Source organism: Lepisosteus oculatus, chromosome 3 (genome assembly GCF_040954835.1).
Source record: "Lepisosteus oculatus isolate fLepOcu1 chromosome 3, fLepOcu1.hap2, whole genome shotgun sequence".
NCBI classification, from domain to species: domain Eukaryota; kingdom Metazoa; phylum Chordata; class Actinopteri; order Semionotiformes; family Lepisosteidae; genus Lepisosteus; species Lepisosteus oculatus.
In genome coordinates this window covers 26,003,762-26,030,716 of record NC_090698.1, presented here as the reverse complement: position 1 = coordinate 26,030,716, position 26,955 = coordinate 26,003,762, and the positions used below count along the sequence as shown (strand labels likewise).

At 39.1% G+C, this 26,955-nt stretch overlaps 2 protein-coding genes across 9 annotated transcripts in view; both read left to right on the top strand.

The window, feature by feature from the left end:
• Positions 1 to 12,221, top strand: part of tln1 (talin 1) — a 131,433-nt gene extending 119,212 nt beyond the window's left edge. For all 3 annotated transcript variants that reach the window (XM_006627040.3, XM_015337597.2, XM_069187059.1), the window contains 7 exons: positions 3,219 to 3,324; positions 3,809 to 3,933; positions 4,177 to 4,302; positions 4,822 to 4,884; positions 5,660 to 5,842; positions 9,709 to 9,834; positions 10,179 to 12,221. In XM_006627040.3, the coding sequence (XP_006627103.1) occupies positions 3,219 to 3,324; positions 3,809 to 3,933; positions 4,177 to 4,302; positions 4,822 to 4,884; positions 5,660 to 5,842; positions 9,709 to 9,834; positions 10,179 to 10,313 (864 nt within the window). In that variant the 3' untranslated portion in view covers positions 10,314 to 12,221. The remainder of the gene's footprint in view (positions 1 to 3,218; positions 3,325 to 3,808; positions 3,934 to 4,176; positions 4,303 to 4,821; positions 4,885 to 5,659; positions 5,843 to 9,708; positions 9,835 to 10,178) is intronic.
• Positions 12,222 to 13,405: 1,184 nt separating this feature from the next.
• Positions 13,406 to 26,955, top strand: part of tpm2 (tropomyosin 2 (beta)) — a 58,615-nt gene continuing 45,065 nt past the window's right edge. Inside the window, exons 1-2 of one of the 6 annotated variants that reach the window (XM_069187057.1) lie at positions 13,406 to 13,762; positions 17,345 to 17,470. In XM_069187057.1, coding sequence (XP_069043158.1) covers positions 13,649 to 13,762; positions 17,345 to 17,470 — 240 coding nt within the window. In that variant the 5' untranslated portion in view covers positions 13,406 to 13,648. The remainder of the gene's footprint in view (positions 13,763 to 17,344; positions 17,471 to 26,955) is intronic. The other 5 variants (XM_006627043.3, XM_015337493.2, XM_006627044.3 and 2 more) reach the window with 5 other exon arrangements.

Sequence of the window (26,955 nt, the reverse complement as noted above, 5' to 3'; positions counted from 1 at the left end):
CAATCGGTGAGATCATTTTTAGAGGTTCATAAAACTTTTAGTATGACAGACATCTTTATAATATGTTTGCAAGCTAAAAAGTATCTGCTATATAGTCAAATAAAGTAGGTTTCATCTACAGTACTTAATATAAAAAGAAGGCCTGTGTTAATTTTAAAAACATTTCTTTCTGTATTACCTAAAAAATAGGAATAAGATGTATACTTCTCATTTAGAGGCATTAGGAGGTACATGAATGTAATGTAAATATTTGTAATAATTGCTAAGTCTAGGAGTGGGTTTTAGCAATCAATGTTTTTAGAAAAGAAACAAATGAACAAAATCCAGAATAATTTAAATGCATTAAAAATGGTTATCTGGTGCCAGGGAAAAGCCTTTCTCTTAAATTAAAATGTGTTGAGTACTTTTAGAAACAGGTGTACTAATTAATCCCTTTCTCCTTTTCTTTTCCTGGCGGCACCAGCTTCTTAGTAACAGTAGTGTAAATCTTATCAAAGTGGTTTTGGGGAATGCTAGGGTTAATCCCATGCAATACTCATTATGACTTTGTTTGTCCAGTAGTTATTCAGATTTGGGAAACCATGCATATAAACCTATATCAGTGTAAAGAGAGACTTGAAAAAGTATTAAACATTTACAACTGAGTGGTATTCTGAAGTAAACTACTTGTAACCAACCAAGCAAGATCAATTGATCTCCTGTACATGTTAATTGAATGTGTAGTATTAATTTGCTTGCAAATGACTTAGAACTACAAAACTATTTATAATTGCAGACAATCTTTGCAAATGTGTGAGCAAAATAAATAGTTTTTGAAGAAAAATGGCCTAATAATGAATTTCAGCTTTTTGAAAAAAACAATTTTATTCTCATTGGTTTCCTTCTTTCACTTTGCTTTCATAGGACCTTGCTTTACGTTTGTTCTCACAATGATCTGTGCTTCCAGTTAATTTCTGTTATTCATATTCTTTTTTTGCATTTGTAAGACTAAAATGAGATGTAAGGTGATTATAAACACTTGAGTTCTTTTTGTGTTTCAATATTCCTTTAAATGTAGTCAGTGTATGTGAGGTGTGCCAGAGTTAATTCACACAATGTTGTAATATGGCTCTCATCACACATCTTCACTCCAATCTGTGTATTTCATTTAGTCAAATGTCAGTTTCTCTCCTGTATTCCTTAAGTGTTATAATATGCATGGTTGTTATCATTTTCACCATTTTCGTACTGATTTTTTTGTGGTGTATTTTTTGTTTTCTTATAATCATCTCACTTTCGATGTGATAGCCGGTGAGTAGGAAGAACAGCTATGCTGTCTATCTGAGTGAACTGCACTAACGCGTGTACTTGCAGTGTTTACCCCCACACCTGTTCTGCGTATCTCCTGGGCTGTAGTACTGTTGTATAATAGCCAAGTTTCCTTCATTGCATCTTTCTAGATGTAGGTCTTCAGCTTTTTCTAGTAAGTGCTTTAAATTAGAACTGCCTTCCAATTTTAGTCATGCATGAAAGCTTACAAACCTGGATGTTTAGAGTACCCTTTATACCTGTAAATTCTCATGCTGCTTTTTTCCATTTAGAAAATCTTAATTCAGAAACCATGTACTGTAATTTTGGAGATGTCAAGTAACAAATGAGATAAAAGTTGTCTTTCACGATTCATGTGCTTTTTAAAGGAGCTTATCAGAGAAACACCAATTGTTCACCCCCTTTTTTTCCTAGCTTGATTTGATAAAAACACTCCTGACTTAGACCTGGATGAAGAGCTTTTGACAGACTGGAGTTACAAAAAAAACATGTATTACTCTTCATATTTTTGTCGTTGAAATGCTTTGTATCTGTGTGATGCACCAGACATTTCCATCTAATTCAGATGCACAGACAGCACAAGCCATCACTATGTGCATAACTCGGCACTGAGTAAGCAATTCACATTTAGAAGGTTTCTTAAAATGGGGGAAATGTTTTATTTATTTTATTGTCCAGGCATAATTCACTTGTAACAAGGGATTCCGATGTTCTTTTGGCTCTTCCTGTAGATAGAAAGATTAAATCATAAGGTTGTTCTGAATTCATAAATAATATTTCTAGGCTTTTCATACTAATTTAGCCTTCATTGATGACATGCAAATAATGATTAGTTAACACATATTTAATTATCATTTAGCATCCAAAATCGAATTTAAAAATTCTGTAAAGCTAACAGTAAAACAGGATTGACACGATAGATGGGCAAATTGGTAGCCAGTTTTTTTTCTGTGCTAATGCAGTTAGAATTAAAAATACCATTGTGCCATTACAGAAGGTAGTGTGTAGTGATGAAGTAATTAAAGCTAAAATTTTGCTTTGGAGGTTATGCGATGGAGATGTTTAGAAGCGAATGTTAATTTTAAAAAGGAAGCAGTCTAAACCGTCCGCGTTAAAATGCATTGCACTTTAAAAGGTACCATCATGCCTTACACAGCTTTGTCTAATTCTTTTTCCCTCACCACAGTCAGTGGGTGTCTGTGTGTCCTCACAATGTGTTTTTGTAATGGCAGTCCAAGGCTTAGCAACTCAATTAACACTGCTTTTGATTGAACCACGCTTTGGTTTTCTCTGAACTACAAAAAGCATGTTGTTATTGAATTTGGATGATATTTATTTACATCTTCAAGGCTGATATGTCACTTTCGAGTATTTTCTATATTGGAAGGAGAAGTCTTCCAACAGATCTTGTTCTTCAGGGGAAGGTTTTTTTTTGGCCCAACTAGAGTCATTCTTGGGATTCCATTTTGTATCATGTGCATGCGTCTTTTCTTAGTAGGGAATTTGAATGAACTTGAAATTGACATGTGTTAACATAACAGGGCTGGACACTCGAAATGCACAGCTGATCCTTTGCACCTGTTTATCTGGTCAACCCTCAGATAAACCCAGAGGACAAACTAAGGACACTATATGCACATTTAGGGAGCAGTTTTCCACCTCATTAAGGCCTTCATTGTTATTTTTGTATTGATTTAAATGCTGTGTTTAGTTCTTTCGCTGTGTGGCAACTTTTAACATTTTTTGAAGTAACATAAATTTTCAGCCACTTATTTTGATGGTTTGTTTTTCTAAACTGAAATTGAGGTTGAAATTTTAAGGGGTGCAGGCACTTCTCAATGTACACGATATTATGTCTAGGAAGCTGTTTTTCCAGCAGGGTGAAGGTTCTTGGTACTCTTCTCCCTCAGATCATCCAGAAGCCCTCTCATGACCTCAAGCAGCAGCTGGCAGGGTACTCCAAGCGTGTGGCTGGGTCAGTCACAGAGCTCATTCAGGCAGCAGAAGCCATGAAAGGTAAACCAGCCAACCCCCTGTCTTCTGGGAGCATCATCACATCATATTCTTTTAACCATTTATATCTAAAGTGTTTCATGGTAGACTTGCCGGTATTATTTTTATTTACTTTTATTCCATTTTATGTGATATTTTATACTCTTGCACCTGAAGTCTTAGATTGTAAAGCATGTGGCTTACATGGAATTGTTTCAGTCATGAATCGATTGGTAGTTAAACATCAATTACTATATTTCAGGTTTTACCATATGCTGATTGATGAAGTCTTTTCAGTCGAATCACCCAAGTAGAAGGATTGTCAGAAGCTGGTGTTTTTGATAATTTTTCTACTCTTGTAAAGCATTCTTGTGTGTGTAGTGATTCTGTGTCACATTACTTATAGAAATTGTTCTATGTATGTATTCTTCTACTGGAAAATTAGCCTAGCGGTTTAGGGATGCTAAATCAGATCTTCACAGCTGAGGCTTGTGTCTGTGGCCTGCAGGAACAGAATGGGTTGATCCAGAGGACCCCACTGTCATTGCTGAGAATGAGTTGCTTGGAGCAGCAGCTGCAATTGAGGCTGCAGCCAAGAAGCTGGAGCAGCTTAAGCCCAGAGCCAAACCTAAGGTAAGACCTGTTCCCATCAGCCACATTGCCACAGCACAACTCAGTCCCTTCTCAGGTGCTCACTGTGTGCCAGGTGTCCTGCGGGCAAATTAATGGATACATGTTAGTGCGCTGTGCACCACAAGTTGCTGCTGTTTGCCAATTACTTTGTCCATTCATCTCCACATCTCTGCAAAGCATTGTAAGTAATGATACAGAGCTGCATGTTCTAAAATGTATTTTTTTTTGTTGTTGGTGTTTCAGGAAGCGGATGAAAGCCTGAACTTTGAGGAACAGATCTTGGAAGCTGCCAAGTCCATCGCTGCGGCGACCAGTGCACTGGTGAAAGCGGCCTCAGCTGCGCAGAGAGAGCTGGTGGCACAGGGCAAGGTGAGCTCCGGCGCCATGGGCCAGAAACCCCAACTTTCGTATCTGCTCATGAGCTGTGGAGACGTCTGAGGCAGGGGCTCCTGAGTGGATCAACCCATAAAGGCACTCACTCGGAGCCGAGGCTGAGTCTAATGTGTGAGCTGGCTCATGCTACTAGCCAACTCTGATCAGGACTCTCCAAGCGATGGTGTGCAATTAGACGAGACCTGCCAGAGCAGGTGTGGGGATAACTAGGCCACAGCGGTCTTGGCTTTCCTACAGACAACGACTTCTGTGACTCACCAGATGACGTCAGCCGGAAATGTGCAGCTCCTTCAGTTGGTGCTAACTCTCCCATTGCTATCGAACTTGCCACAAGTCAAATTGTAGCTCTGTGGGTGGGCATTTAAGAGGAACATGGCCATTGGCAGAAAACCAAATTGCAAAACATTCAGTGATTTTGAAATTGGGTGAGTAGATAATGAAAAATTATGCTATCTTGTTTCTGCTTGATTTGAACTGTTGAAATCTCTTTTTTAGGTTGGCGCCATACCAGCCAATGCAGTGGATGATGGGCAGTGGTCTCAGGGTCTCATTTCTGCTGTGAGTCTCTCATAATGCTGACAGCAATAACTACACTGTGCTGTTGGTTTGTTTTATTTTTGAGTTTTCATTTGTTGTACCAGAATCCTATATGCTGCCAGTTGAATGACTGATGCTTACTTTTTTTAGTGAGCTTAAAGGGGTTTTGAAGAGCCACCTCTAAAGCCTTTAAAGCACAGGATTAAACCTGACACTCCTTAAATAACCAAACCTACAATGTTGTCATACTCTTGTAACTCTGGTTGCAGTAATACAGAAGCTCAGAAACTCAATCCTGAATGCCCACTGTATTTTGTAATGGATGTCTGACACTGATCATACTATGTGCCCTTTGGTTTTGTTACAGTGTGCATAACTCTTACAGTAATATGGGTACAAAACTTTATGGTACAAAACGGAAGATCTCTACTTAATGAAACATCTGAAAAATGAGGCATGATTTTTTTTTAATTCGCCATTAAGGTATTTTTTAATGGTTTTGCCTAAGTTATAATTAAGAAAAACATTGCATACCTTATTCCTTGACAGCAACAGAGCATCACAGATGTTCTATATATGTTTATTCTTCTGTTATCTGTCACATTATAATAAACTAAAAGATATCTGTATTTACAAAACATCTATTAGGCCCAGCCCCTAAAGTTATTTCCCTTTAAGTATACAACTTTTCCTAAATTCTGGCATTTACTGTTTATCAATGCAATTATTATAATGTGTTATATTTAAGTAGAGTTGTAATTTCTATCAAACACTGACTGGATAAATTTTTGTCCAGGCCCGAATGGTTGCCGCGGCTACCAACAACCTCTGCGAAGCAGCTAACTCTGCTGTCCAGGGCCATGCCAGCGAGGAGAAACTTATCTCCTCGGCCAAACAAGTGGCAGCATCAACTGCCCAGCTGCTGGTGGCGTGTAAAGTCAAGGCTGACCAGGACTCTCAGACCATGAAAAGACTTCAGGTGAGGATTAAGTTTTGTTTCAGTCTTTCCTTATGGGTTTTCTCTCATGAAATGAGTATTGTTACTTATTAGGTCTTCATGCAGCAGGTTTCATGTTTTCTTCTGTGTTGGCTATTTCATATACAGTGGACCCCTGTATTGTTCAAAGTGACTCCAACAACTATACGTTTCCACGCATTAAAGTCAAAGAGGAATGAGGGATGCGACACAAACATTCCTAGCAGCTGAATTTGTTGTATTTGCCTTATTGACTTTAATTATGCAAGAATTTATCTTTGCATCCATAAGTTCCAAGTATACTGCAGGTAATAGTGAATGTGCTGAATGTAAGACAAAGCACAGCAGCATTAAGAATCAAGCACAATTTATCCACTTCTCAAAGGTAACACTATATAAAGAAGTGTTAGGTTAAGACAGGTTTATTTAAAATGTCACTTAAAATAATGATGTGTTAAGTCAAGATAAATGTGAGTGATAGGTTAGAATAAAAATGTTACATCTACATATACAATAATGTGCAGTGTTTAGATAGCTACAAGTGAAACAAACACTTAGCTTAACTTATGGTCCCTAACCCTACTTTAATCCATTGATTCATAAGGAAAAAGCTTCCTTTTTATCAAGCAGGTAAGGTTTATGCTCTTAGGGCTGCTATCCCCACATATTTCCATTGTTTTCAATGTGGAAAAATGTATCTGTGTACATTGTTTCACTGTACATTATCACTTTCTGGTCACTAACAGGAATAGATAGATATTAGGGCCCCCTATATTTTAAAAGTATTGCTTGTACATAAAACCTTTTATAACCTTACAACATTAAGTCTCCTTCTAACCTTTGTAACACATTTATATTTTTAATTCTTGTGGCAAGGATAAACATTTTTCTTACTATATCACAGTACATAACAAAAAAAAGTTATTAGGAAGACCAAACAAGACAGTTATGACCAAGAAGCTAAGCCCCTCACGTGACGCACCATTTGTTAAGCTTTTGTGTAATTCCACCTAGTCCCGTGCTTCTGATAGATTTGTACTGAATGATAGCATCGACTTTTAAGCAGGGGAAATGATGTCAGTGATCAGTCAACTGAATGGAATACTTTCTGCTTTTAACATCCAGAAATATGGAATTTAAAATTTGCTGTTCTTTGTTTTATGCTGGCATCATCATCCACAATAAACCAAAATGAGTGTGAAGCCATAAATGGTGTGCAAAGAAATGGAAACATATGTCCAAGTTTCTAGTCTTACATCGTGCTTTCCCTATGTGTCCCAGCTGTCATGTCAGGATTAAACGAGTCACTATATTTAGAGCAGGTGACCTTTTATCCGTTGTAGCAATTTTCTTACAATGATTCTGATCTTTGAGATAAGAATCTGCAGATATGGACAAAAGCCATTAATTTTTGTTTGTGACAAGCAGAAGATATACTGCATTGAAATTTCGTCATCTTCTGTTATAGTTTCAAATTGTTCACTCCAGTTCATTTACGTTCAAACTTATAACCTTCGGAAACTGGACCTTAGTGTTTTCAGTTCCAAAAGTCAATTCATCAAGATCTGTTACACAGACCATATGCCTTTCCCATATGGCCATGGGTTTTCTGGAGCACTGCTTTTACAAGCAACATTTTTCCTTTGCCACATTGTGATATAAGCCTTGTGAGTTTTTTCTATTGTCTTAGGATTTTTTGTATAGGATTTCATTACACAATCATTCTTCCTGTTACACACTGCAGAGGATTTACATTTTCCACCTGCTTTACAGTAAGGTTAATGGCTCACAGATGCAACAAGTATAGCTCAAAGAAGAACCCAGTCATACAGTGTCCATCCTGCTGGGTAGACCATCACATGACCATGCTCCTGGCCTATCAGGTGTGAGCCTGTATTACCACCATACAAGAGCCTGCAGCTGCTGTAGTTTAATACGAGCTTATTTGGCATTAGTATCTCTTCACTGGTCTTGGATTTTAAAAGTTGGGACTAGCTGTGCCTTGAAGTCCTAAACCTGAACTTTAATTACTAGGTTACAGATGACTGGTACAGATTAATTGCATGAACTATATTGGCCAGCAGCAATTTGGACAGCAGTGAAATTATGAAATTATTCAAGGCCAATTTTTAATTAGATGTTATTAATTTTTATCCATGTAAGCAGTTTATCTGATGGCTGAAATATTTTGTCCCCCTTTAATCTGCAGATTTGCACATATATAGGTTTCTGAGGCAGAGCACAGCCAAATCCTAAACAGGCAACTATATCATAAGCTTAAATGCTAGCACCAGTTGGATAAGAGAGGCAAACACATTAAGGTTAAACAGATCTGTTTAGCTTGAGGACATCTTTCTGTCAGTGTGTTCAATAATTTGCACAGTGGTGAAACATGAGGTACCTGACTAAGGCTCAGAGAAATCATACCTTGTAGGTTGTTTTTAGAGAAGCATTACACTGCACATGCCCTAATATGTCTACTGTGTGCATTGTCTAGCTGGTGCAGCCAGAAATCATCACATGGCAATGTTTTTAAACATATTAATGGAATCGGAATGTGCATCTTAATTCCAAGCATAAGCTGTCACTGAGGACCATGGAAAAAAATCATCACAAGTAGTCCAAAGAAAAAGGCATACAGTAGCTGCAAAGACAAAATTCAATTTTTAACAAGTGTTTTTTTACATGAGAAATCAGATTTGAATGAAAGTAAAATAGATCTATAAGAATAATTACATTTCCAATATGTTTTCACTGTTCTTATTTCATATGCTTTTATATCTTCTATTTCATAACTATTTTATCATGTCCATATTACAGCACACACCCCATTATATCACAGTAAAACATGTAAGCATTTAAGTTTTTTTTAAATCCATTGCTCAGTTAAATCATGTGACTTTTCTGAAAAGAAAAATGTACATTTGGTCTTCATTATTTACAAAATACAAGAGGTACAGTACAATCTTGTTTTTGTTCTCAAACATCAAATGACACAATAAAATGAACATTTGCCACTTTTTCAGATGTAACAAAAATCAGTAGGAAGTGATACAGCACTCTTGCATATCAGGGTCAAGCAAGTGTTGGTACTTGACCCTGCCCTGATAACTGCCCCAGTAACTGGCAGCAGTACCTCACTGGTCTAGCTCTGCCTCTGAAGAGCATTGCTTTCCTCTCTGGAAAACCACAAATGGTGAAAAGAACCGAGGGACTGAAACTCTGTCAGAGTCACCAAGATTAATTGTGCTGGTGTTTTTTAACTTGAATCTCCTTGAGCAGCTTTCTGCTACAGCCAACATTACCATTTAAAGAAATGCAGAAGTGCAAAGGAAGTTTGTTATGGTTGACTGGATGACTTGGCCCAGTACTACATTCCCCTAACAGGAGTCTGTGCTGAGTAATGAATTGAAGGTAAAAAGTTGGTTTTAAGTATTAACCTTAAGCACTGTTGCTGCTGCAGTAGAAAAGTCACTTAATGCAGAGAAAGGAAGACGGCTTATTAGGTCTCGTGACAATTGAATAGGTTTTAATTGCTGTTAGCATTTTGAATGGCACTGGAACATGTACATTGGTATGTTGCAGAGTATTTTGCCCTGGGAAATCTGTGCTTCTGATTATGCCTCTGGAATCTACCAAGGCATGTACCATTGTATTCCATGCAATACATCATCAAATGTATACAATAAACCATCAAAGCACATACCATTGTATTCCATACAACTCTGTCCTTTGCCAGCACAGCCCACATTAATTTATGACAAGGAATGCCCCTTTGGTCTTGATCTCTAGGCTTCTTCAAGATTTCTGGATTGTATTTAATGTTAATTTAAGCCATGCATGTTTTCACCATGTGATTTCTCAATCAGGCTGCTGGCAATGCTGTGAAGAGAGCCTCAGACAACCTGGTGAAGGCTGCACAGAAAGCAGCATTTGATTCCCATGACGACGAGGCCGTTGTTGTAAAGAGCAAGATGGTTGGTGGTATTGCTCAGGTAGGTCCAAATCTCAGGAAGAGTTTGATACTAGTATTGTGTGAATTTTACAAGTTGTAAACCAGAATACCGTATTATTGATACTGTTTACCCTAATGTTCTGTGAAGGTTTGAAATGCTTGTCTTCATGATCCTGTTGTTGTTGTTTTTTTCATTTTTACTTTCTGTTTTGCCTCCAAAATCTTCAAGGGCTTAAAGCATCGCATAGAATGCACATTATCTCTTTTTTCACAATCCCATGCTTTGTTTCCAAAAACAACATTTAAAATGATGGCATTATTTCACTGGCAAGATGTCCTAGGGGAACAGCCTTCAGGGAGTGTGCCTGTCTTTTGTGTTTGTAGATCATTGCAGCGCAGGAGGAGATGCTGAGGAAGGAGAGAGAGCTGGATGAGGCACGAAAGAAGCTCGCCATGATCAGGCAGCAGCAGTACAAGTTCTTGCCCTCCGAACTGCGAGAGGATGGACAGGAGCAATGAGGGGCAAGGCCATCTGTTAATTTACAGAAATATACAGAATATAGCGAGGTTTTTTTAACAAACGGGATTCGGGATAACAGATAAATTCAGGACTTCATCTGGCCAGCAAGAAGTAATCTAAATAGAGGTTTAAAAAAATCCCTGTTACATTTGGATTTTGTGGGGGGGAAATGGGATTTGGTGGCAGATGAATCCAAATAGGTCAAAGATGAAATGAAAGATTTCTATTTTTACAGTTATTTGAAAATCATTTTTATTTCTTCTTGTTGGTTTCAACCCTTTTTTAAGTTAAGCGTTAATGCCACTTTTGATAATGTACAATGTATGCAATTCCATTTAGATGAGTGCTCCTTTGCTAGCCCGATTTAATAAGCTCTTTAAGATGAGTGGAACTTGTTTGCTTTCACCTGCTCTTTCTATGGCATTAGTTTCTTTCACTTGTAGGTTGCTTGTGAAGATTTCGCTGTACTGAGGTTCCATTTTCCCCGTGGCTTAATTCTGAAGTGCATTCTTGCCAAAAGGTGGGGTTGCATGATTAATATCTGTGGCTCCACCTGCTGGACCAAAACAAAAAAGCAGCGCGACACCTTGTTTGGACAAGTTGTGGAAACACTGAAATGCCCCCCCCCAAAAAAATTGATTACACATGCCATAATTCGTAGTGTTGCAGTCATTATATAGAGAGTTCCAAAGCAGACAGAACTTAATGTTAACCTTAGCTAAGTAATATTTAATGCAACTTGGCGTAACTCGGGCAAGAAGTGCAATTATTAAAATACAGCATTGAAACAATTAATAAAAGTATGTATTTAAGCAAGGTAAGCATACATATCATTTTAGAAAATGTATTGAAAATGGTATCGTCTATGAAATTTATATATAGATTAACTGTCCGTTGGCATTTTTGAAGGTGTCTGGATTTGGACGTACTTGCCATTGTCAACTTTGGACCTGTAAGAGAGAATGTATTTTCCAGTTAAATATATATAAACATTGAAAACGTTGCTTTTACAGTCTGTGTACTGAATGATAAGAAAATTAAAAAATAATATTTGTATCAACACTGGGCTTTTTTGTGTGTACCCTTTATTAAAATGTATGTTTCCATTGCTCTGCTTGAATCGTGATGAAACCACATTAGGTTAGGCCATATTAGACTTTTTAATGTTCCAAATCAGTATTGGTTTTCAACTACAAGTTCTGCCAGGTGCTATGTTAAGTGGAACATGCCTCTGTGGTGTAGAAATGTAGTGTGCACCTTGTACTTATGTTGTTTCACATTGGCCAAATTGAACAGTGCTGCAGTGAATAATTATGAATAATTATGCAATGGTTCAATGAATGAGTGCCAAAAAAAGAGTTGACCCTGTTGAATACCTGTTGGATACCATGTGCCATTGTATTGCTGATTGTTTTTATGTATTCTCATGGCCTGATTTTCTGTTTATTCAACATATCAATGTCAAACTGTGCCTCCATGTGCATTTAAAAAAATGTCTGTGTATGTAATTATTAACTCTGTCCAACCTTAAGTGCACTTACCTATACGTTTAACTTAACAAAATCACGTAAAGCCGCTGCTTTCACAAAGATATTTTTTTTGCAGGTTGCTTACGTTCAGAGTCCACAGCTGGCAAGGATCTGTTTGCGAAGCATACAACAATCTTGCAAAGTATTAACAGCCATCATTAAAGTGATTTGGTTTATCACTAGTTGCCTGCTGTTAACATGAGAGATGTAAGCCTCTGGCTTAATGCCGCTTTGAATTTTTTGTTGTTCACATCACCTTCTTATTTTGATACTCCATATGCCTTATTAACAATGGATACCAACTTTTTTAACATTTATAAGGACAGTTTTGTGTGTGTATTTGAAAGTATTGATGTTCAATAAAGTTGGTTTTCACCACGTTTTGTCATTTTTTTGTTTATTGAAATTCAGGGGAAATCAACAACAGGCCTGTGTTGTGCCCTCAATGTTGAATTTCATCTGAATTAGATATCTCCCTAAGACATGAAAATAATGGAGCTGCATCTGTTTGGGTTTTTTTTTTCAAATGGAATGGAACCCATACACACTTAGTGACTTTTTTCAGTGGTTTTAAGAGTTTGAGCATTGTAGTACTGTTCAAAATGACAAATTAACATCCATGCATTTATAAAACTATGTTTTATCTATGACGTACAGGATCAAAATCTGAAGAGTGCATGTGTTTCCCGCTTCAATGACCGAAGTTTTAATTGATGTGTGAAACAGCACTGAAAAGACGGAGATGGGAACTGAATAAACTGTGACTTGCCGTCCGAAGCCTTTTCGTTCCCTTCTGTCTACATTCGTTCTAAAGCCGCTATGTTACGCTTGCGGTGTTATAGTATCTCGTCTTGCACTGCGCCTGGCAGTTTCCCTCTCAGCGGTACCCAGAGTGACAACTGATGATTAGTGTGTGTATCTAATGAGATGTGTTGACAGGTATATTGCACTTGGCACCACATCAACCACCTTAGTGACATTTAAAGTTTATATCACTTCGTTCTGTTCTTAACAGTACGAAGACTGCGGCAGTCACCAACCACATAAATCGATGTCTCTTTATAGTATTTATAGGATATTTAGTCAGAAAATTCGGTTTTAAAACTCGTCTTTTGACAAGTCTGCAATTTGCTCTATATACCTTGGTATAATTCGGGACTCTCGACCACGCTTAACGTTTGTAAAATTCAACGCTAACTGTGGTGCAATAAATTGAAAACCTTGTAAATCGTTGGAACTCTCCGGAGATATGACACTAGTGGTGGTGGAAAATCTAGGTATTACTGTAGGAAATTGGTAGGAAATGTGTATACTTCATAACGTTTTTAATTTATTTTTGTCAAAGTTTGTCCAAATATGACGGAGATGTTTTTAAAAATGTAAACGATCCACCTATTATCAAGTGACTGTAACATTCTCACTTCGGTGATATATTTAGGACAAACTTTCATTCCATTGAGATATGAACATTAAGAGAAATCGGAGCCTCCCAAAGATGGACAAAATCCCTGCAGTAAGGTATAAACCAGTTTTCAGACGAGCACAAATCACAGGAGCACGACGTCACTCTGGCTTAGGAGCGACTCAGCTGATCTTTCCAAAAAAGTCTTGGGTTACTTTAGAGGGAATTCCAGGCTTCCTTATTACCAAATCAAGAAAGGCTCCTTTTTATCACTCCACACGAACTCAGAGGTTTGTCATTTCAGGACTCTGCCTTGCTCCTCGGCTTGTGCGCTCCTGATAGATTCTGCCTTTGCTTTGCTTTTCACCTGATATTGGAGAAAACCTCCTAAAAATAATCAACCATGGATGCCATCAAGAAGAAAATGCAGATGCTGAAACTGGATAAGGAAAACGCTATTGACAGGGCTGAACAAGCCGAAGGGGACAAAAAGGCGGCAGAGGACAGGTGCAAACAGGTAATATTTACTAATATATTTTATTACAAGGAGGAAGATATAAAATAGACTGCACACTTGGATTGCAGGTTAATGTTTCTCATTTGCCGACTTTCTTCAAACTAGCATTGACCAATTCCACCCCTTAAATGCACCAACTGTATCAGCCCTTGTAAAATAAGATGTCACGAAAGCATTCTTAAATGAACTATGTACTGTATATACTGTATATTAAAAGGCATATGCTGACTTACGGTATCTTACAGATGAATATTGTTTTTACTGAAAGTGCTTCTGGCCAAAAAAACGTCTGTTATTATAATACGTTCAACTCCAGCTCTTGTGAAAGAGAAAACTTAAAAAAAAAATGATTTTGAAATGCGCAAAAATAAATAACACGTCATTCTAAAAGTTTTTGATGCTGCATAAGAATGTGGAAGTAAAATAACCTTTTATGGCAGCTGTTCATAAAGTGTTTGGGTTACTATTTATATCCATATATGGTATAATAAAGTAGAATGCGAGAAAGATTGGCCATCTAGGTGATTACGTAAAACGCGATTTCATAAAATTAAAAGTACATTAACTTTGACAAATGTCAGTGAAAGTGTTTGTCCTATCGTATTTCCTTTAGGTCTGTCTCATATTTGAAAGCTTAACCCTTAATTGTTTTTATTTTTTTTTTAAATCTACAGTATTACAAGGTACAGTATCATCAGCTGTCCAGGGCTGCAATTAATCTTTGTTAAAAAATGTAACTGTTCGGCAAACTTTATTTTTAATGTGTTGTATAGAGTAAATTCACGTGTGACAGATAACAGCATGTGTTGTACTGCAGGACAGCAGCCAGAAGTGAGGTTATTATAGAAAGCTAAATTCCATCAAGTGACATAGACGAAGTGTCATGTACACATGCCTATACGTCTTTTCAGATGACACTACAGATCGTGAATACACCACCAATAGATGGGTTCTTGGCCATCTGAAAATCTGCAATTACTGATGGAGTCAAATTTAGATTTTACTCCATTACTGTCAGGAAAACTATTTCAGAATACCATCTAAGTTACAGTTGCTATTCATTATGGACTGGTTACATGATAGGTAATGTTATACTATAAGTAGCTCAAGGTGATTAAGTCCCTAGTGGCTGTGAAGTGTATTGCTTTTATTGTTTTATTATATGAACACGAGTGAAAATGTTAAATCATACAGTACACCTCACTGCCTTTTGACACCTCATTACCCTTATGTTAGTCATCCTATCGACTCAATGTCATGTGCTCAATGTAGCCACACCAAGAGATCAATCTTTAATTTCTTTCTATTATGAATGGACATAAATGTACATATACTTTTTGTTTGGTCATAATCAGGTAGCATCTTTCACATATTAAAAGGCATTGCAATAGCTTGTTGGCATGAGAGAAACTTACAGCCCGGCTTTTGCCAGTAAATGAATGTGTGAATATAATAATTCCATCAAAATAGTGTGAGATTTGCTCCTTCTGTCAATCTAATTACCATAGAAAATACAAAGAGTTATTGAATCTAACTACAGTGCAGAAAAAGGACTGAAAAAAGACATTCTGTTGAAATCTTTCTGATCACCTTAAGCCTTTCAGCATCCAGAAAGTAGCTTCTGCCGTGAATACACAGTTCCTGTTCCATTCCACTCATGGGTAAGGCTGCTGAATTACAAGCAGTCATTTATATTAATGTGAACATATAATTGTTTTGCATTTACACAAGACTGTTTTTCCACCACTGAAGTGTGCCACCTGTCAGTGCAGCCATTCTGCATCAGCAGCCCCGCTACACAACAGATCAATTCGACTGAAAAGGGGGAAGCTTAAGTAAGCCGGATTTAGTCAAGACATGAGAGTTAACCACTATTGTGATGAATAGAGCCAGGTCATCTTTAAAGACACAGTTATTAAGACCTCAGTGAAACATCTCATCTGAAGCATAGCACCTCTGACTGCACAGTGTCCTTATTAGCCACCATACCACTCGGCACTGGCTTGTAAATTCTAGTCCAGAGAGAAGAGTGACACCCTCTGTTCCACCAATGCAGCTTGTAGCACAGCAAATTGATTTAATAAAAACAAGAATAAAACTAAAGCAGTCCATACCACTGCACACTCCTGGTTTCTGTAGTGTTCATACTGAGATCATGAGAATCTACCACAGGGATTACTCCCAGCAACGCTGGTCCCCATGTATAAAACTGAGTGGGCTGGAGCAACTGGGGTGAACCACCTTGTTTAAGGTTACAACAGGAGTGTTGTTATCAGAGACACTACTCTATCTTGCCCCTGGCATTGATGATTTTTTGGAGAGCTTAATGGACTTGAAGAGTAACGTCCATATCTGAGGAATCACGAGACTCAATTACGCATTGTCTGTGGCAGAGTAAGAAGATCTGTATCAGCAGATCTCAGATTAAAAGATCTCTGTTTAAAGGATCAATCCCTTGCAATATATCCTTAAGATAAACTATTGAGTGACTTTATGTGAACAGGATGTCCTTATTTTCAATCTTGATGAATAAACGCATTTATTGAGATTTCAGTGTCAGGTACAGCAGAAAAATGAATCTCCCAACAGAATAATGAGTGCAAATGGTTACCTTTTCATTCAACTGGTAAAGCAGAAGAGCTGGTAAAGCAAGGTAGATCTGATCAACTCTGTTGTGGGGCTACTGTTGTGTAATGGCTGTCACATGTAACCCAGATGGGCACTATATGTGAAGATCTTTACGATGAAGCATTGTATTAAAGCAATAAATTATTACTATGATGATGATGTGATGAATATGGAACTCTGAATGCTTGAATGAAATGTCAGCTAATCAAGTTTGATATAAAATGGGCTGAACTGTTGAAAATTAAAATACAAATACAAATGCAGAAATTGGTGAATAAATCAACACTAGATCTTGGCAGCATTTGGTTCAATAAATCATTTTCTGATACACCAATATGTAGAGTGATATACACTTAAAATAACATGATCAAAATCTTAGCATCTTTAAAAGTTTTCAGAAAATTTTATTTGAAAGCAGTAACGAGGTTGTAAAGCAGGAATGCCCAGCCCGGGTGTTGGAGAGCCCCAGTCCAGCAGTTTTTGAAAGGTCACCACAAAATCACCAATTTCTGAAGATTTTCCATTTTCAAACAGCTTGCTTTATTAAATTAATTTAGATATAATTTAGGCTTAAAACCTAAGTACTTTTCAGCCTTCAAGGACCAGACTTGATTCTTCATAAGAACATAATTTTTACAAACTAGAAGATGTCATTGGCCTATCAAGCCTGTTTGGTAGTTAGTAGATAATTGATCAATAATTTCTTGAAATAAACTTTGGTGTCAGGTTCAACAACATGGATGGGTAGCTTCATATAGCCACAACTCCTCTGGGTAAAGAAGGGTCTTCTGTTTACAGTTTTAAATGCAAGTCCATACTTAGTATCTTACATTTGTTGAGAATGCTTAAAAAATATGTTTAATAGTCTAAAAGGCCTGGACCTTTCCAGGTCTAGGGCTGGTGACCTCTGCTGTAAGGAATATTCTCAGATTTTGGTGTCGTCCTCTCTGACAGCTGGAGGAGGAGTTGCTAGGTCTGCAGAAGAAGCTGAAAGGCACTGAAGATGAGCTGGACAAGTACTCAGAGTCCCTCAAAGATGCGCAGGAGAAGCTGGAGCAGGCAGAGAAGAAGGCGGCAGATGTGAGTACTGTTTCATGAACACGTGCCCCATACCTGATCAACCACTGGGCAATTATCAGATAATAGAACATCATAAGGGAGGCTCCTTGATCATTTTTTCAATATCATACATTTTTTCTTTAAAAGTACTTCTGATCATTTTTATTTTCAGCCTTTCATTTTAAGTACAAATATGGAACCAATCTCCAAGTGCTTTCTTTCAGCCAGCTCTATCATTTTTCAGCTGTCGGCTGTGTCAGTTCACTCACTGATTTGCTCACAGAAGACTTTGTGGTGTATACAATTTCAGATTAGATTCTTTTTTTCAAACCACTTTTCAAATCACAGGCATTGGGGGTTTTAAAAAAACTTTCACTTCATGATATTCAGCTGAAAATGTATGTGTTTTTCTTAGAATTTAATTATTTTATACTGTGTGGGAAACAAAGAGCTGGAACGGCGCATTCCAGTAGTAAAGTCTATATTGCTTCGTGAAGTGTGTGTGTATTCTTTATTATTAAGTGATCCCTTAAAATAGTGGTGTATAGAAATGTGGTTCATCAGATTTTATCCCACACTGTCCGCCAGCTGTCTTGAGACACACATCCATTACCAGAAATTGAGAAAATATATAAAAAGTGTTGTAACAGAAGAAATAAGGTTCTTGATCCCGAGATGAAGTGAAACAGATGAGTTTATTGCATGCAAGGAACAATAAAGCCGAAGTCTTGTTTCCCGCAAGAAACAACAAAACCGAAGTATTGTTCAACGTACTGTTACAAACTTTTGGGTTATATAGTGTTTTCTTCTCCGTTTCTGACGTCACTCGGTATGATGGTAAAGAGGGGGGTTCATGGTATTTGGCCAGTTTACGATGTTCTGGGCAAATGGTCAGTTTAACATTATACCCAGGGGGGTTCCTAGCTGGCATCTGCAATCCTTATCAGTTAACCCCCTTTCCTGCCATAAACCCCTGCTTGTGACTTGGAAGTCTAAACCCCCTACAGAAAAGATTAAATTCAAACCCCCGTCTTCACATCTTTCTTCATTCCCCCCTTATAAAATATGGCATACTTCAGTGTAGCCTATTTTTATACATACAATGTCAGGGCAGATCTTTCCTTTCTTGGCGAACAGGTATGTATTGCCATGACATTGTTCGTTCCACGGTTATGGCAAGATGTGATACATGTTTTTGTGCACGTGATGATTACAATTACACATATAAACAATACTATTCCTACAAATAAACACTGTAAAAAAGTTCCGCCCCAGGCCCCAAACACAGACTTTACCCAAGATCCAATTCCCCAATTTTCAGTATAATAGTCCTGATATTTCTGTCCCTCATTGTAAATGTGTTGGGCCAGATCTGAGATGTGCTCAGAATTATCAGGGATATATGTGCAGCATTCAGTGCCAATTACTGCACAAGTTCCTCCTTGGGCCGCCAGTACATAATCTAAAGCTAGTCGGTTCTGCATGGCCACTGTTCTGAGGGCTACCATCTCATCATTAACAGCCTTCAGACTAGATGAGGTAGAATTTGCTAATTCTTCTAAAGTCGAAGCCATTTGAATTAACTCTCGACTCAGAAAGTTCATGCCGGCTTGTGGAAATATTATACCTAAATAATATTCCCAATCAGCCAATTTTCTTTGTGGTCTGTGGTTAGGTCCGAAGGGGGTGTGGGTTTGAACACGGATATGAGGAACCACATATCCTAAATGACATGAGCCAGACCACTGGGCTGGCAACCATGGGTAGGCTCGTTTTCCACAAAAGAAATATGTTCCGTTTGGCGCTCCCCATGCCTCTGAAAATAAGAAACTTATACCGAATTGTGGGGTGTGCCGATCCCATCCTGGAATTTGGAAGGTAGAGGTGGATATATTTGCAGCGATGGTAAGTTTGCAACGACTCCATCCAACCAAGTGCAGACCATTAGTGTGCTGAAAACATATGTTTCCCTCACGTTCCTTATTGAGAGTCAGGTATGGTGGTGTATGGCTTCTGTTATATTTAGGAGCGTAAGAGCCTGTGAAACTCGTAGGCTCTAAGCCTCGCTCCTGTAAATATTGTAATGTTGTGCAGGTTAAAGTCGTGTTATGGCAACCCCCCATAGTTTGTCATATTAAAATCTCCTAAATTATCCCTCCAAATGATCATGCCTATGACTTCCTCAAGACGCCAAGGAATGGCTCCCACAGGAAGTCCTCCCTGTACATATTTGGGTAATGCTGCACACACCCAGCAGGCACTTTGGTTGGTTTTCTTAGCTGTCAGATAGGAGAGGCCTAAAAAGGAATTAATTCCATGTTCTCCTTTGTGGGAGAGATGATCATTAATCCCTGCGGAACATAGTTCTACAGCAACAATTATCATTATTGACAGAAATTATTTCATTCTGGGTCTGTAAATGGGGATGAGGCTCGTCGGCAGTGTGGCGCGTGGATCCAGCGATCTTTTCCTTCCACTCGAACCGCAGACTCGGTTGTCAACAGGATCTGGTAGGGTCCGTCCCACCTGGGCTGGAGAACCTGTGAAGGAAATTTCCTGATCCACACCCACTCTCCTGGGATGAGGTTGTGCCCTCCTTCAGGTGGTGGTCCCCACGCCTCCAGGACCTGCTCGCGGGCTCCTTGGGTGGCCTCTGTCAGCTACTTGCAATAATACAAAGGAATGGTTGATCCCTCTGAGGAAACCCCAGTCTCAGCACCTGTAAGAGAACTTGTTTCAAATTATTAAAGGCGGCTTTTGCTGCAGGAACCAAGGCAATCTTGTCCTTGTACTGCACTCCCCCCTTAAGCAGATCTGTTAAGAGTTGTGCTCACCCTGCAAAAAACATATTACCCAGGCCCTGTTAAAATTCCACAATGCTAGACACAAAAGGGCCTTATCATAACTGCTTCTATTAGACACTCTAAAGCTGAAGCAACTCAGACTTGTGGGTTTCCTCGTCAGGGGAAGCACTCAGAATACCATCAACATACTGAGTGATCACAGCCAGTTGAAGCCACGTGATACCCTGTTCTGCATAGTCATTCTTTGTAATGCATAATATTTCAACCCAATAGATCTGGGATCAAACCACCCATTAAAATCTGGTACTCGGCAAGTAAAACTTGCTGTCCCAATACTCCTGTGGCCTCCTGCCATCTTCCCCTATACATTGCTCTATAGTACACTGTTGAACAGAGGAGTGAAACAAGCATGACAGTAGTGCACCAGTATCCCCTACAGAAAAACCAACACTCCATTAACAGTACATTTTTATCCACTGGACTGGGACAGACTTAGGGAGGCTACAAGGGATTTACAGGATCTAATCGTTAGGTAAACAGATTTTCTCACAAGACGTTATTCTCCCCAGTCTCGATTCTAAACCTACAGCGTTTCAGCATGTCTGGTTTCGAGACATTCGAATAAAACCAAATTGTTTCCACTATTGCAACTAATTGTATAAATTACAATTTATAATAATTTATAATAATACAAAAACTGTTTAACTACTTTTACGTCCACCTGTACTGTACTTATACGTTTCAGACGCTCTTATATTTTCCAATCTCCTTAAGTTGATTTTCGTCAAGTCTCTTTAGTTACGTCTCTAGCCAGTCCCGCTGGCTAAACACACTCACACCGTCATTTAGTAGACCAAAACTCACAGTTACACACATACATGCCGGCACACAAATTCATAAAACACACATACACATCGAGAATATATTTTTCTCTTCGTAATACAATGTGCTGTATTCTTGTTTTACTTTTACATGAATCCTTTTAATTCCTGAAGAGCACTCCAGGTTCGCTGCATTTCTAATTTCGGGTGCGGTACTTTAGCCCACCGGTCAATATCTTACGGTTTTGGATTTGATCGTATGGGGGAAATCAGGGAAGGTAGGTGCGATTGCAGACCCCCTCGACGGGGTGCGAGACAGTGTTAGAGTGGCGCTGTCATCAACGGCACCAGCCCCTGCTACATCAAGTCCTTTCCCACTTCGAGTGAGAGTACAGACCTGCGGGCGCCCTCCCTCTAACAGGGGAGACCCTGATCCGTTTTTATCACACTCATACCAAGTGTTATCCCAATCAGACCCCCCTTCTCCATATGGCCACTGAGGGAATTGATCCCAATTATTTTCGTTTCCTGCCTGTTTGTTCCCCTGTGGGAGAGCAGGACATAACTTAGTCGCCGGCTGCAGCACATTAACCAGTGCAGCGTGACCAGGAGTTAATTCTTTCTTTAGTTTCTCATTCTCCTGTACTGCCTCTTCTAGCTTTTTTTTCCTATACTCTTTTGTAGTGAGTAAAGTATATTTTTTTTCCGGGTTTTTATTTTCCCCGTAAACACACTTTTAAGTCACATCCCAATTTCTTTCTTTTTCGTCATGTATCTGCCACTACTGGTGCCGGCCGTGCACCAGGGTGGGAGCTACATGCTTGTGCTTTTGCCAATCAATACTCATATGCTTTCTTTACAGGCGTCTTCGCCCCAGACTCCCTCTGACAAACTCAGCTTTTTCCATATTTTCCTCTTTCTTTTCCGTCAACTTACACTTTTCCGATATTTAAACGGACCCTTCCACCACTTTCTCAAACCATCAGTTAGCGCACATGTTCAGTCTCTTTAAGCTTTACTTTTGTCGCGTGTGAGGTAACAGCTCATTCAGTAGGGGGATGTTTTCACTTGGAAAAACCTGTGCATTACTGCACTCATTCAGCTAAGGGCGTCTGTTACCTCCAGATCTAAATACCTCTCAGAGACTTTAGAGAGGATTTACACCGTACTGTTCACAGGTAAGAAACGAGACCTCGAAAACCCCCTTTCTTGATCAGTAATTCACCATCCCCAGAACGCCAGCATCGCTGCTTTTGCCCCGGGGTGGACTTACGCACTGAGCTCAATCAGGGCGATTCTCGGGTCTCAACGTCCTTTAAATCCTGCTACTTAATGCTTTGCTCTTTTATTATGAGGTGTGTTTATGTTAGTGTCGTGCGTGTGTATATGTATTTCACAAACAAGGAAAACACCAAAAACATACATACATATATCTCTTCTACTCCTGTTTCCTTTAAAACAACAAAAAAAAAACCACGCCACGCCAATCTGTGCACGATCAAGGCGTAGCTAATCTCAGGACCCCGGGCGTAATTAAAGCCCACACCAATCCTGGATTATACGTGCATTTAATGCACCACTCAGCTCCAGAACCCCGGGCGCAATTAAGGCCCACACCGATCCCGAGCCACAGAACTCCGGGTGCAATTAAGACCCACACCAGTTCTGACCTTCAGAACTCCGGGTGCAACTAAGACCCACACCAGTCCTGAACTACGTGCATTTAATGCACCACTTGCTCTAGAACCCCGGGCGCAATTAAGGCCCACACCGATTCAGAGCCTCAGAACTCCGGGTGCAATTAAGACCCAAACCAGTTCTGAGCTTCAGAACTCCGGGTGCAATTAAGACCCACACCAGTCCTGACTTCACGGTAAGGGTCCAAAACCCGTTCAAAACTCCACGCGCAATTAAGGCATACACCAGCTTCGAACGCCTGTACACAATACCGCGGAACCCCTGCCAGACCAAATTCTGGGCTTACAGCAAACAACCCATTACATACACCGGTGCCTTCCCCGGGCCAGAGGAATTCAGAAACTCACGTTTACTCCGTCATCTCGGGCGATTCTCGCAGGGAGCAGAGATTTCCCAATCGGTCAGAGAGAGTCGGGACTTTTAAATAAAAGAGGAGTCCTTACCTCTTAGTTATGTGCGCGCTGACCGTCTCTCCTGCCGATGGGAAGTTCTGCGCCTTCTGGAGCATCCTGTCGACTACGCCAAATTTGTTGTAACAGAAGAAATAAGGTTCTTGATCCCGAGATGAAGTGAAACAGATGAGTTTATTGCATGCAAGGAACAATAAAGCCGAAGTCTTGTTTCCCGCAAGAAACAACAAAACCGAAGTATTGTTCAACGTACTGTTACAAACTTTTGGGTTATATAGTGTTTTCTTCTCCGTTTCTGACGTCACTCGGTATGATGGTAAAGAGGGGGGTTCATGGTATTTGGCCAGTTTACGATGTTCTGGGCAAATGGTCAGTTTAACATTATACCCAGGGGGGTTCCTAGCTGGCATCTGCAATCCTTATCAGTTAACCCCCTTTCCTGCCATAAACCCCTGCTTGTGACTTGGAAGTCTAAACCCCCTACAGAAAAGATTAAATTCAAACCCCCGTCTTCACATCTTTCTTCAAAGAAATGACAGATTCTACAAAGATATAAAAATGTGAGCTTTTAAAGATCAAATTAACATACAGTTGTTGTAAAGAGAATAAATTGTCCCTTTCTACAGAAAGAAAAACCCCAGAGACCATAATATGTCTGAAACTGGAATTCTGTTTGTGAACTTGCACTGAGGTTTTTATCATTCACAGTAGATTACCTCATCAGTCAGGATGTACCAGGATGAGCCCTGTTTTCCCATGATATCTTTTTACCGTATATCACCTCATCAGTCTGGATGTGCCAGGATGAGTCCTATATCCAAGAAAAACACTGTGTTTGGTCAGACTTGTCCAATCTTGTGAACAGGAAGCTTGCTTAGGCTACGCCTGGCTATCATGGGCATGTGTTACCGTGTAAGCATGCATGTTAAGGCCTACCGAGGAGTTCATAATTAAATGTTAATTCAAAAGGCTGTTAGGCAGTGTTCAGAAAGTTCTGATGCCCCCTGGTGAGCTCGCTTTCTAGTTGCAATCCAGCCTCTTCAGCCTGTTCCTGCCAGTCAAACACCATCAGCCCCCTATTAAACCTGTTGGGAATCAGGCATGACACCAAACCCTCTTTTGACAGCTGGGATGCAGAACGAGCCAGACTTCACTGGTGTCTGTAAACACATCATAAACCTTGTCAACACCTCTGTGTGAATGCTATGTATTTTAATTGCTTTGAAGTAATATTACCAGAGGTCTGGTGAGGGAGACTTATTTATTCCTTTGATTACAGTAGTCTTGAGTTCACATTGTCAATTTGTAACAAGAATAGCTACACATTTATGACATTAAACACAGCAAAGTAATATTTGGTCAAATAGCTATCCGCTGCTGACCTGGTGAATGGTTGTTCCTGAAATACAGGGGCAACTTTTCAGCAGGATTTATTTACTGTAATCCCCGATCATCAGCTGTACACTTTAGTAGTCAGCGCTTCATAGCTGGAAAAACTTTACCCTCTAGTCTGTCATGTACTGCCAAGGACTGCACCACAGGAAAGTAGCCTTTAATATGGACTGACTCAAAAACACTTGAACAAAGATATGTCATGCATCTAAACCACAAGAAATCAGGGTCCCTTTATCCAGCTCTATTTATTTGGATTTAAGCAACTGCCACCTCAGTATAGAATCTGAATCATTCATACTGTATGTCTGTTTCAAAAGAATATTTCTAATCGGATGTTTAAAACACAAAAACTTGAGATGTTACACAGCTATTCTCTTTCTATATAAATTATAAACATGTATGATTACTTTAAAATTTTGTTTGTTTTCTTTTTCATTGCTCATATTGATGATTTAAAATGAGCACAGGTACAGGCAACCATCCACAATATCTGAAAGGTGCTGTGCCTTGCGAAATAATTCTGACTCTTGCACCATTTTCATATTTTGTTGCTTTAAAACTTGCAGTCATTGCATTTTGAAGTAACAATATTTATTATATTACACAACCCAATCTAGCTTTTCAAAGTATAAAACAAAAAGAAAGAAGTACAGTACATACTTCATATGAAAGAAAAAATGGAAAAGTCATAATTGCTTAAGTATTCAGGCCCTTTGCTGTGGAAAACCTAAATTAATTTAGAGGCACAGAATGCTCTGAATAAGTCTCACAAGTAGTTGATTGGCCACTGTCTGTATGCAAGTCTCAGTTGTCTCAGTTCTGTCTATTCTGAGGTACAAAAACAGAATGTTAAATCTGTTGAATGATCTTTCATTGTTTTCTTTCACAAAACATTTATAGCCCTTACTTTTCTAGTTTATCTTACTTTGCATGTAATTTGAAGAGTAAAACTGTGCTTAAATAATTGGCATGTTACATTACTGCTTTGTATCTTAATGAAGAAAATATGTGGTTTGAATGAAGAGGAGACCACAACCTAAAATCCTTGGAATATATAAACTATTTTAAAGCCCAAACATTTCATAAGCATAAGCAAAGAATGTAATCAAAGGTTTTTCTAAGTTATTTAATGTTTTAGGCATAGCTTAATTCATTTTCTCTCATTTTCCAATGGAGTAAATATGGGAAATATACAGTGCCTTGCGAAAGTATTCGGCCCCCTTGAACTTTTCAACCTTTTGCCACATTTCAGGCTTCAAACATAAAGATATAAATTTTTTATTTTATGTGAAGAATCACCAACAAGTGGGACACAATTGTGAAGTGGAACGAAATCTATTGGATTTTTGAAACTTTTTTAACTAATAAAAAAATGAGAAGTGGGGCGTGCAAAATTATTCGGCCCCCTTGCGTTAATACTTTGTAGAGCCACCTTTTGCTGCGATTACAGCTGCAAGTCGCTTGGGGTATGTCTCTATCAGTTTTGCACATCGAGAGACTGACATTCTTGCCCATTCTTCCTTGCAAAACAGCTCGAGCTCAGTGAGGTTGGATGGAGAGCGTTTGTGAACAGCAGTTTTCAGCTCTTTCCACAGATTCTCGATTGGATTCAGGTCTGGACTTTGACTTGGCCATTCAAACACCTGGATACGTTTATTTGTGAACCATTCCTTTGTAGATTTTGCTGTATGTTTGGGATCATTGTCTTGTTGGAAGATAAATCTCCGTCCCAGTTTCAGGTCTTTTGCAGACTCCAACAGGTTTTCATCCAGAATGGTCCTGTATTTGGCTGCATCCATCTTCCCCTCAATTTTAACCATCTTCCCTGTCCCTGCTGAAGAAAAGCAGGCCCAAACCATGATGCTGCCACCACCATGTTTGACAGTGGGGATGGTGTGTTGAGGGTGATGAGCTGTGTTGCTTTTACGCCAAACATATCGTTTTGCATTGTGGCCAAAAAGTTCGATTTTGGTTTCATCTGACCAGAGCACCTTCTTCCACATGTTTGGGGTGTCTCCCAGGTGGCTTGTGGCAAACTTTAGACGAGACTTTTTATGGATATCTTTGAGAAATGGCTTTCTTCTTGCCACTCTTCCATAAAGGCCAGATTTGTGCAGTGTAAGACTGATTGTTGTCCTATGGACAGACTCTCCCACCTCAGCTGTAGTTCTCTGCAGTTCATCCAGAGTGATCATGGGCCTCTTGGCTGCATCTCTGATCAGTCTTCTCCTTGTCTGAGCTGAAAGTTTAGAGGGACGGCCAGGTCTTGGTAGATTTGCAGTGGTCTGATACTCCTTCCATTTCAAGATGATCGCTTGCACAGTGCTCCTTGGGATGTTTGAAGCTTGGGAAATCTTTTTGTATCCAAATCCGGCTTT